The following is a 12561-nucleotide window of genomic DNA, read 5'->3' on the forward strand; positions in this document are numbered from 1 at the left end:
TCAGACCCATCAAACCACTCTGTTCCCCTCCACATAGTTGGCCACATCTGATCCAGCCTTCCTGCTCAAAGTTCTTTCTACTCAGGCCCTTCCCCACTTCCCCTGTTATTTGAGGAGTTCTGGGGGCAGGGGGCGGTTTCTTTGCCAGGTCATTTCTCTTCTGCTTGACCTCAGTCCATCCCTTCAAGTCCAGCCCAAGCCCTCACTGCTGAGGCTGCCTTTGTCCCACTGCACCATTTGGCTCTGTTTTGCTAGCATAATAATTACCTCGTCCTTCCACTTTTGAAGGTCTTTCTCTTCTCTGATTAGCCATAGCTGGAGTGATGATAATCCCTAACATCAAGTGAGTTAATTTTTAGACTTGGCATAAAAGCGGGGTAATGGACAAGAACAAAGAAACAAACTCCTCCAGCAAGGAAAACTTACTCAGTACACACTGTACAAAAACACACCATTATTTTCACAGAGCCTGCCATATAGCTTCACGTGGCGGTCACAATATCTCGCTAAAATTTACAGAAAGAAATCAAGACAAAGATTTACAAAACGGTAATTCGATTGCCTTTTCATACCTTAAAAGGGCAATTCTTAACTAGGAAAAATTATATTTTAACTCCCATTTGTGGGAGCCGTGAGTTCTCAGAAATGCAGACTTTGCCAAATGTCACACTTCTAGGAGAGAAGCTGGGAGGGACCTTCATGCAAGTGACAAGGCCCCACCTGTGTAGGAGAGGGTTTGGCCTCCAGGCTTGTTCCATAACCAGCTCCAGGAATTTGCCCATATGCACTTCCAGTGCTCAGCAGTTGTAAATCAACTGGGGATAACTAGATTGGCCTGACACTTGCATGACAGCGTCATCCCAGCATGTCTTCTGAAATGCAGGCCATCAGAGACAGGCCTCCCACCAGGGAGATCAGCAAAGGTGGCTTCTTCACACTCCTCAGGACAAAGAAGTTTCCAAAGGACAAGAGTCACTGCATGGCTTGAAACTATTATGTACCCACGAAAAGCCATGTTTTAATCCTGACCCGGTCTTATGGGGCCAGACCTATTGCTTAGGTAGAAAACTGTAATTGGACTGTTTCCATGGAGATGTTATACACCCAGTTGTGTGTGTGGCCTTTTGATTAGATGGAGATGTGGCTTTACCCATCCAAGGTGGGTCTTGATTAGTTTACTAGAATTCTTTAAAAGGGAAAACATTTTGGAGAAATCTCATATGCAGACGCTCGGAGGATAGTTACTTCAGAGGCATGGATGTTTGGGGAGGCTTGGCATACCAACAGAGAGATAAGATGCCTAGATACAGGCAGAACCCATCAGACGTCACCATGTGCCCTCCCATGATATGCTAAGCAAGCCAGAACCCAGAGGTGTGTCCCAGAGGAGCTAAGTTAAGGCCTACAGATGCTTAGAGAGGAAACCAACGGCAACAGAAGCTGGAAGCAATGGAACTGGGAATAAGAACCAGTAGATGCCAGCAATATGCCTTCCCATGTGACAGATATAAGCCTTTCTAGAGTCAAGATATCTTTTCCTGGATGCCCTAGTGTGGACATTTTTATAGCCTTAGAACTGAAAACTTGTAACATAAACTCCCTTTATAAAAGCTCCTTATGTCTGGTATATTACATTCTGCAGCTTTAGCAAACTAAGACAGTCACCATGGACAAAGATATTTCAAAGACATAAAGCCTCACTGTGGGGTGAGTTTGGGGCTCACCTATCAGATTTGTAGCTACCCAACATCCTTTGGACTACCTTCCCCTGTTTGCAGTTTCCCAGGTCTGGAGTCCCACCTTCTCATGGTGTCATGATTCATCTCCCAAGCAGCCCTCGCTGTTAGGGTGCAGAAAGATCATCTAGGCACCACCTATCAGCTGGACCCAAGACCAGATGATGTATCAGAAAGGAACAAAGTGAAAAAGGAAGCACCAAAATCTACTCTGGTGAGCTGACATCTGGAATTGGGGCTCTTAGGAGCAGCTGTGGAGGAGATTCTGTTGGGATGCTGATGCCAGCAGTGTGCCACCAGAGGGTGGCAGCAATGGCGTCTTTCCTGAAGCCACCTACAGTGCGGTTGGGGGCTATGTCAACTCAGGGCAGTGTTTAGACTGGAACTGATATCTTTGCATGAACCAACCTCACGTTAACAAAGGTGTCAATGTACATTCTGAATAGAACCTGAAATACCTTTACCCAGAAGCTCCCAGGAGGTGGCTGAGATGGTACTGGAATGCAGGCTTGAGAATCAGTCACACATTTGTTCACACCTGACTCCACCGTTTATCAGCTCTGTTGTTCTGTATGTATATTTAACTCCTGACACTCAGTTGTCTCAAATGAAAAACAGAGACAGTAAAATCCAATCACATGACAATTATAAGAATTAACTATTAAAGAAGATATTGAGAAAAACATGCCTAGTATAGTGTTTGGCATATAGATGTTCCATCCTTTACTCTTGATACCGCCATCTAGGATATTAGCTTTTTTTTCCCCAGAGATGCCATGTCCAAATTATTCAAGTTTTGATAAGGAAGAAAAAGGATCAAACAGGACAAGGTCTTTAAGGTAACACCCCTATGGGATTTCTCAAGTTGACAATAACATGCTCATAACATACTTGTAACCCCAGGAGTCTGTTTGATCAATGAGCCATGAAGTCATTCAATTATACTGTCATCCAGCCTGCATTTTGACATCTTGTATAAGGGGCTATCACAATCAAATGCTTAGGTAAAAACTATAGTCATGATATTTCCCTAAGTCCATGATGAGTAGAAACAGATACAACTGAATAACGATACCCGTTCATGTGTGTACAGCCTTCAGTGGTTTTGGGGTCATTCTTATACACTGTTGGTGAGGTCCTTGCAACCACTCTGAAAACAGGAGGGGGTCTTTGGACCTTGCTGGTTCCTACCAAGGACATGGTGCTCTCGGTGCTCACAGCCACACCGTTCGGGGGTCCACTCCGGGAGTCTGCCATTCATTCACCAGGTCATCAGTAGTCAAAAAGTGCCTGCGATAGACTGAGAAAGTCCTTGGGGCTGGGCATTTGGACCTCATGGAGGTCAGAACAGCAGGGAAGAGGTACAATTAAAGGAACATGACCATAAGTTGCTTTGAGTGTTCTAACGGGAGAAACCCACGAAGATATAGGTGCATGAATCTAACACTGAAGATTCCAAGTTTTCCCCATTCTTTCAGATATTCATGAAAATCCAATAATCTCACTCATTTGCACTCATCTGACTATAGTCTTTTTTTCAATCAGGCCACCAAGTCTGGAGTCACTAACCAACAGATTAAGATAGTTCAGCATTATTTGGAAAGTTGACAGGGAGCTTCTGAAGGTTTCTAAGGAGGAAGGTGACAAGATCAGAGATATGCTTGGTACAAGATGAATGACAGGTAGAAAGGGAGGCAGGGGCCCCGCCACGAGGCTATTTCAATAGTCTAAGAAATATTTGTGAATGATTAACTGAGTATAATTCTGCAGAGATTTTACCTTCTATTCAGATCTTGACTTTTTACATGTATACTGTTTCATTCAGACTCACAGCAACCAGAAATGCTAAACAATTATAAATGTAGGCCTAAAATAAATTGTGCTAGTTAATAATTAATAATTATTCTCTCCAATATAATGAGTTTAAAAGATGGCAAGAGTATGAAACTATCTGCCAGGGCATCTGCCAAGAAAACTAAATATCCAATAAATTATCATTGTAAACAATGCTTAAAGCAGTTGCCAATCACTAAAACCTGGAAAATGTCCACTTAATTGTTATGTTTGGTAGAATGTGAATACCATGTGCTTGATTAAACTATGCCAGAAATTTTCCTAGGGCAGGTTATACCCAACTAGCTTTATCAAGAGAAGTTACTCAACCATGACTGCTCCTGTCCCCACTGGTGAGAAAACTTGCATTTCCCTTCTTTTTGTGTGATTGTGAGTGAAAAGAAGGTCAAAGATGGTGATTTCTCAATAGTACTTTAAGGCCTCAATATACCCCCACTCCCTGCTTGCTGGGAACCCTTCAGCAGGGACAACTGCAGCTCTTACCCCGCATCATCCTGGAAGCCTTCTAACTCGTCTCGTTGCTCTGCCAGGGTCGCTTCCAAATCCAGGTAGGTGCCATTGTGGGAGAGTTGTAGGGTGCAGTCATCAAGCTGCAAGAGAAAGAGCCCCAATTAAGAAAGCCTGCTCCTCAGAAGGGGACTTGTACGGAGGTTCACTTCACACCGCCCTTATGGGTTTCTTAAAATCAAGCATTATTCTGAAATTTGTATCATAACTAGAAGACGTAGTGTGATAGTTCAAAGAGGTTGGGAATCAACTAGATACTGACAGGTATGACATCTGCTAAGGGATGGCACTGACAGGTCCCAAAGGACATGGCCTGGGCATAGCAACTCTGTACCATCATCCACCCTTCTTCCCTCACCTACAGCCAAATGCAGAGGGAGGTATTTCTCGGGCTGTAATGGTGACTCATGATTCACCTACTCAGGTGATTTAAGGCTCTCATCACAGAATAACAAGAGATTGGGGGAGAACAGAGACAAATAGGGGCTACATAAAAATATCCAGATAAACGCCTGATAACCCTCGTCCTCTAAGTGAGATTTCAAATGAGGAATTTGCCTCTTTTGATAGAAAAGCTTTGCATATTAACCTTAACAAGAAAAATGTAGACTGTCATCTTGTTTAGAATGGGCATCTGTAACAGGCTGTTGCTTCTTTTAGAGACCATGGAGTTCCTTGTTTCTGATTATCCCTTACGGAATGAAAGGAATTTGTTCTTTATTATTTGTGAACAACACCTATTAAATCATTTGAAAGGATTATTTCTATTTGATACACTTGTTTAATTTTGCTAATAAAACACTGCTCTTGGTAATGACCAAAGATATGCTGGTGAGTTTCACCACTCATGAGTGGCATGTTAGAGAAACCATTTAAACATAGGAAACAAATCAGTCACAGCCACTGTGCTCTAGTGTCAGAGGTATGCCCAGGGCTTGGGAGCACCTCCCCCAGCCTAGGGAAGGAGCAGACAGGAAGAGTTTCCGGCAGAAGGCATCTCCTGAGCCGAGGGTCACCTATGGACTGAAATCAGACCATATCACCCCTAGGTGATACACATACACTCAACCAGGTACATCGGTGCGATCACTGGCAGTGCATTCTTGCTTGTCATTTCTATTACCATGAACTTTCAGAGCTGACTTAGTGTGTTCTGGTGATAGCATCACCACTTCGCATCTCATACATAGTCAGCAGACCAGCAGGCAGGGAGGAGTAAAACTCTTTAATCGGTAACCATTTCTCTTGCCTTGGCCCCTGGAAGTATCTGAGACCAGAGACAGAAGCTTTTGCATGAAGGGTTTCTGCTTCGCCTCAAGGGTACGTGAGGCACCCTGAAGCCTACTGGAAGAGAACCACACACGAGAGGAAGGGCTGCTCTGGCGTGGAGAGAGGTGCCAGGCTGTGCTGGTGGAATACAAGCGGCATGAACAGTCCCACCACCGCCGACTTCAAGCTACCAACCTGCACCTACCGCGCCCGGGGCTGGAAGACGCACAGGGCGTCCTGACTCCACCCACAGAAACGACAGTTGCAAACAGCCTCACGGGCACAGAAAGGAGTAAAATGAGGTAAAAGAATTAGGATGCAGTGTGTTTGGGATACTCACCACCTTCGTTTTTAATATAATTATTTAAGTGTACATGTATATAATTTCATGTTGGATGATGGCTGTGTTGAACACTCAGCTCGGCGCATTGCTGAGACTCTTAACAACTGGCGCGCGGGGGCAGCCAGGCTCCCGCACACACTGCCCTGGCCAGTCCAGGTCATTCATTATTTGGCAGCACGTAAGGTGCGGGGTGCAGGGAGTGGAGCAGAAAGCTGTCTTGGGCTTTCTCCCACCTAAACCCGTGCCCTTCTGCTGGGCTGGGGCCATGGAGGTGAGGATCTCCCAGGGACTGGCAGAGGGAGTCGAGTTCTCAGTGGCCAGGGGAGCTTCGTGCTCATTTCCACCCCACCCCTCCCGGTTTCATTCCCAGCAGCCCGCGGCGGATATGCTGCCCGCCTGGGCACTCACCGGCCTGCCCCGGCCTGCCCGGGCCTGCCCCAGCCTGCCCCAGCACGCTCCAGCCAGCCCCGAGGGCCAGCAGGAAGCCCCACAACTCTCCCCAGCCTTCGACAATCGAACCTTAGCATGACCGTCCCTACCCACCAGCCCTCTCACAGTCAGGGAACTGTTCACTGCCACCATTTGCCTGGTTCAACTGTAACACAAGTGTATGGCATGGACAGCTGGGCACCAAGCAACACATAAAACATCATTCCCTCAACCACACTATCATTTCGTTCGGTACATATGTTATGCAGCTAGAACATAGAGGACAATAAAAAACCAGTTAAACTGACCATCCACAAGTGTGGCAGTTCATCCTCAGTTATATTCCTTGTGCATTAAAATGAATTAGCAGCCCTAGTCTTGTTGAGACCCACGCATCCTCCATAGAACTGCCCAAGCCTCGCTTCCAGGAGAAAGGCTGCCAGCGCTTCCTTTCCCCATGGGTGTTAAAAAGATGTACATATCCCATTTGTGCCACAGAAAGGACGTGTAGACGGCTCGCACAAGGCAGGTGGAACGGTGGCACCCTTGGGGAGACAGAACACATGCAGAAAGGGATCCTAACAACAGAGCAGCCTGTGAAAAGGCCATGCAGGTCCACACACTCTGCACACCCACCCGAAAACACAAGCCCGCCGCTTTCTATACTCTGACACATGAGATGAATGTTCAAACCATCACATGCGCTTGGAATGACAATTTACAAAAAGGGCGTCTTTGCTGAATTGACATGCTGAAAGGGTCAAATCCCCCTAAGTTTTCTGGGGGACGGGGGTCAGCTTTATGTATCACGTTGATACACAAATTGATGAATACACAAAATTAATTCTCCAATCTTGTCAGTGATAGCTAAGTAACAGCTATAAACTTCAAACTGCGAAAAGAAGGCAAAACCATACAAGTAGGCAGAGGGTGGAGGTTAATTCTAATCTGGTTATTAGAAAATAAAGATTTAGACAGAAATCAGAGCAAGGGACTCGGCCACCTCTAGAGCAAGGGACCCAGCCACCTCTCTTCAGACCAGTCCCTGACCGAGAACCTCAATTCCAACTTACACTGAGGGAACCTGATCCCCTCCCTTGGCCTTCCTTGTCAAACGTCTTCCTGAATGACTTATGGGTCCCGGAATTTCCTGACGCCAACAATACTCATGTCGACTCTGATCCCCTGGCAACCCATCCCCTCCACTCCTTTCTGGGCTCTAGATTCGGTGGCCAGGACACTGCCGGGCACTTCAGGACATAAGACAAAGCTGGGAGCCACTGGGGGGAAGATAAGGTTACAGAGCTATTATAGAAGTGCGGCCGATTAGGGAAATTTAGGGGCAGTGACAGTGGCCCAGCAAGAAGCCTTTGGATCGGGTTGCAGGCTCCTTGGCACAGGGCAGGGCTGCAAATCTGTGGCCAGCAGTCGGGTGGGGGGTGGGGACAGCCACAGAGCCACATTAAATTCCCTGACATTTTGTGTTGCCTCGCCCAGACCAAAGCAGACCATTAAAGCGACCCCTCATTCTCCTGAGACGGACAAGGAGCCCCCACTCTTCTCAGAACCACAGCACAAGGTCACTGTGGAGTTCTTTTACCACCTCTACAAGGACACTGCAGTCAAACAGAGGGCAGACCCACCATCCTGGGAAAAACAAACCAACAAATACCTAAAACAAGGCTGATATCACATCTCCCAATTCATATATATTCTTTTCTTTCCTTAACCCAGTGAACTGGTGTGTTACTGGGGTGATATGAGGATTGTCTGGGTTTGGACAGCAGGTCAATGGTGACGCTTAATCTAGGCAAGAAAATTTCTGGGTAACCTGAAATAGATTTGCATAAAACCGTTCTAAAAATATACACCAGGGCTATCCTTTAACTGATTTTGGTAGTAATTCAGAAGTGGGAAAATACATAGTGAGTTTAAAAAGGAAAGAAACCTAAGTAGAATAAACGTCATTTGTTTTCTGCCATTTAATGGGCATGACAGACTACAAACACGCAGCAGCCCTGCAGCCACACACTTGCCCTGTGGCGTTGCGGCTCCTCCCGCGGGGCGGGTGCTTTCTCTACCTGGAATCTGGGCTGGCTTTGTGTCTTGCTTTGGCCAATGGGACAGCAGCACATGTGACATGGTAGAGACTACAACAGTCCCTCACTGGGGCTGCCCTGTCTTGCTGCTTTTGGAATCCTGTCGCATGTGAGAAAGCCCAGTTAGCCTGCAGGAGGACGAGAGACACGGGGCCCTCTTGCTCCTCTGTCTCCTCCAACAGCTGGCCACATGCCACCCATCTGAGGGAGGCAGCCGCCAAATGGCCCATCAGTGAGTGATACAAAAGAAAACCCAGCAGACATTGGCCAAACTGGCCCAATTCAGAAGAACTGCCAAGCAGATCCACAGATGGGTGAGGGACAATAAAAGAGTTGCTGCTTCGTGGCTCCCCTCTTCTCACAAGTCTGTGATCCCAACCCACAGAGGGCAGGTAACCCCCAAGGGATTGCAGCTTTCATACTCGGAAGTACTTGGTGTCCGGATCAGTGTGGGGTGAGAGGCTTGCCCCTACCGAGGTGCCCAGTGAAAGAACCATGACACTGCCGGCTCAAGGCGGGGTGCCCGCCTCCCATGCTGCCCCAAGATGCTGCACAGCATGCCCACCTGACCCTGACCCTCCCTGAGTCCAGGATCCCGCTGGGGCGGAGAACAGCAGCATTGCTGTGTGGGTTCTGGAGAGTCAAGGAGCAGAGAAGCAGTCAGCTGAGAACCCCTCCCAGGGAGGTGAGGAGGCAGCAGACGATGGAACTGTGTATGACTCGGGGCTCCACGTCCCCAGCACATGTTCCCTTGTCCCCATCTTACTTCACCTACAAAACGCAAATTCAGAGACAAGAGTATGGAAAATTTTCAGACAGCACCTGCAAGCATGGAGCTCTCGAGAGCTTGGAGGCCTGAGCGACGGCACTGGGTGCTCATCCAGAAGCTGGCCTTGCTACTGGCTCTGAAATTAAGAGTTGCTGTGGGTCCCCTCCCCCCAGAACCAGGTATACTATGGTCCCCCAGGGGCCTCACTTTGGGCTCATCATGGCTCAAAGTGGCACCGAGGCAGTCAGCATGTCTCAGTTGGTCAATTCTAAGACAGCTATGTCCAGTTTCCCCCTCAAATGGTGTTTCTGTTGCTAGGCAACCATGAAGCTTTCGGCTTCCCTTCAACTTTGTGGTTCTTTCTAAAGGCAGCAGAGACAAGGAACTGGATTTAGAGGACAAGCAAAAAAATGAGTTAGGAAAGAGAGCTTTCCAACAAGCAGTGCCACGTGTCCCTTTCACAATTCTTGATAAAATCTATCCAAACCCGGGCTCAATCATTTGAGCCTTTATGCTACGATCACTGAAAAGAGACAAGGTCGAGGGACACGCAGCCGTGGTCGCTCTCTGCCATTTCCTAAGCGAGGGAGTGAAGACGTGGCTATTCGCTTTATTATCCTTCAAACTACACATACCCCTAATATACATCCCTTTATATGTATAATGGTATTTTAGAACAAAAAGTGATCTTACATATAAAGATACCACTAAGTTTACAAAATTTAAAAAATACAAGTAATACTTGGTCAGTTTACTTAAGGGAAAAGTCAAATTAAACTGATTTACATGATATCAGAAGAAAATAAGTCCTACTGGCCAACCTCTACTTATCACATTTAAAATTTTAAGTTCCGAGGGGTCTATTTTGCCTCCTTGGTACAAGCACACACAGGTGCTTTAGGATATTTGTAACAATCTGTCATATCTGGGTTATGAAATAATATGATGTATTTACTTTGAAAATGACTGGATTTTACTCTTCCTTAGAAACATTTAATAGCCTATGTTATTTGTGGTCACCAACCTCAGCAAAAGAAGTAATGTTTGAAATTGATCTAGGCAGTTTCCAAATCAAGTCCCAAATTTCCACGTAAGTCAACAAAATTGCACAGCTCATCAACGAAAGGCAAGACCGCTGCTGAATTCTACGAGTAATAATAAGACAAGGTTTCTCCCATTAAGAACTTAAATTTAGTGGAAGTGATAATCTGGTAAATATTCAAATATATGAAATTTATATACCACCCATATACTACTTTATTATTAAATAAACAGCCAAAAAAAATACATTGAACTTTTCTCATTAAAAAACTGTAATTTATTTACTTCTGTTTTTGGTACCCTCTCTATTTTGTCTCTCACTTCATGCCAGTTGTAAAACAGTGTCAGTACTATGTTTCAAGGCTATTATGGATTGTCATTCATTTAGTCACTCATTCAGATTAATAATCCCTTCCCGTGCTCCTCTGTCCCAGGCCCCAGACTGTGTCCTGGAGAGACAGCTGTGAGCAAGGCAGACCGGGACCCAGGGGGCACTTGGGGCTGTGGAGAGGGACATCACCAAACAGCTGATCAGGACCCACTGGAGGGAGGAGGACAATGAACTGGTCACTTTCCTTGTTTCTCTTCTTGTTTTCACTGGGGGGGGCGGGGAATGGAGCAAGGTGCATACAAAAGCTCTGGCATACATATAAAGAGCTTGAGTAGTCAAGGAAGTGAAAGAAGGAAGGCCAAGGACTCAGCAGGTAGAGCCTCCTGGCCACAGTAAATTTTTGACCTGATCATAGGGCAATATTTAGCCATGAAATGGGTGTAAACCCTACAGATTTGCCAAGTAGGGATGGGAAGGGAAGGGAAGTAAAGAGGCCTCTGCTGGAATCTGGCAACGATTTGAAGGTGGCCTGGACAAGAGTGGGCCCGTGGAAACGGAAAGATGAAAAGGGAAAGAAGGAGGGACGAGAGAAAGGAAAAGTCAGCAGGTCTTGGTGATTGATCAATGTGGGGGTATCCGGCAGAGAAAAGCATCAACGATAAATCTTGGATTTCCTGCTGGAGCAAAATTAATCAATGGCAGTCCCACTTACCCACATGGGAAATATTAGATAAGCTGTTTGGGAGCAGGGAGGCAAATTGAGATTGTTTTTAAACATATTACATGTCAGACAAGTGAAAATGAGTAGAGAACCGAATAATTGGGTTTGGGCTTGAATAAAAATGTGGCTATATTTTTTAAAGTACAGTTAGTATGTTTAAAGGTAACAGCTAACATTTTGTGCCTTGAGGATCTTCAGTGGTATCCCCTTTTTCAGTCCTGACATTATAATCTGTGCTTTCTCATTGTTCTCTCTAATAGTTTAGAAAAGGTCCTGTATCTATTTCTATTAGTCTTTCAAAGAACTAACTTCTGATTGTACTGCTTTTCCTCTATTTTCATTTTTTCTACATAGTTAATTTCTGTTCTTATCAGTTATTTTCTTCCTTCTACATTCCTTGTGTTTAATATGCTCTTTTTATAATTCTAAAAATCTTTCTTCTTTTCAATTATGTGCATTTAAGGCTGTAATTCACTTAATGAGATTTATCTACAACCCACAAGTTTTGATATGCTATATTTTCATTATCTTCAGTTCAAAAGATTTTCTGAATTCCACTAGGATTTCTTCTTTCACCCACAGATTATTTTAAAGTGCATTACATCATTTCCAAATATGCAGGAATGTTATAGTACCCTTTTTATTGTTGATTGCTAGCTTAATTCACTGTGATCAGAAAATATACTCTATGTGATTTCAATTATTTGAATTTTTGAGACGTGTTTTGTGGCCCATAAATGGAAGAGTTACACATTTAACAGCTGCAGTGTTTGTTTTATGGGGTCCTCAAATCTTCTCTGTCCTTACTGCTTTTTATCTGCTTGTTCTTTAGAGAGATATATCAATCTCCCACTACAACTATGGATTTTTATGTTTTCCCTTTCAGTTTTTTCACTATTTGCTTTATTTATTTGGTTACTAGATGCAAACAAATTTAGAATTGTCTTGTCATCCCAGTGGACCGACTCTTTTAGTGTTATGAGATTTCCTCCTAATCTCTATAACATATTTTGCCTTAAAAACTACATCGTTTGATATTAGTATAGCCACACTACTTTCTTATGGTTAGCGTTACATAGTTGATCTTCTTTCAGGCTTTACTTACGTTTGGTGTCTATAGTGTCTCTTGTTGTGGAATACATTTTTAAATCCAATCTGGTATTCAAAGTCTCTTCATGCAAGTATTTAATCAAAGTCTGTTAACCTAAATTTGACTGCTGATAGGTTTGGGTTCAAATTTATGTGTTTAGTATTTGATCTACATGTTCTAGTTTCCTCTCCTCTCTCCTTTATTTGCCATCTTTTGGCTTAATCTACTGTTCTTTATTATATCATATTTCCTTTTGGTGTTCTATCTATTATTCTATTTATTCCTAGTGACACATTCCTTCATTAATTCTTTTAGTGATTTACCCTATAGACACTAATGCCTTCTTGACTACAGCAGCACCCAATATAAGTT

General features: G+C 44.6%; 1 protein-coding gene across 4 annotated transcripts in view; it reads right to left on the reverse strand.

Annotated features, from left to right (window-relative positions):
* FHOD3 (formin homology 2 domain containing 3) overlaps positions 1-12561 on the reverse strand; it is a 511807-nt gene that overhangs the window by 455282 nt on the left and 43964 nt on the right. For all 4 annotated transcript variants that reach the window (XM_077135588.1, XM_077135589.1, XM_077135590.1 and 1 more), the window contains exon 2: positions 4074-4180. In XM_077135588.1, the coding sequence (XP_076991703.1) occupies positions 4074-4180 (107 nt within the window). The remainder of the gene's footprint in view (positions 1-4073; positions 4181-12561) is intronic.

The sequence above is a fragment of the Tamandua tetradactyla genome, chromosome 18 (genome assembly GCF_023851605.1).
Source record: "Tamandua tetradactyla isolate mTamTet1 chromosome 18, mTamTet1.pri, whole genome shotgun sequence".
Taxonomy (NCBI): domain Eukaryota; kingdom Metazoa; phylum Chordata; class Mammalia; order Pilosa; family Myrmecophagidae; genus Tamandua; species Tamandua tetradactyla.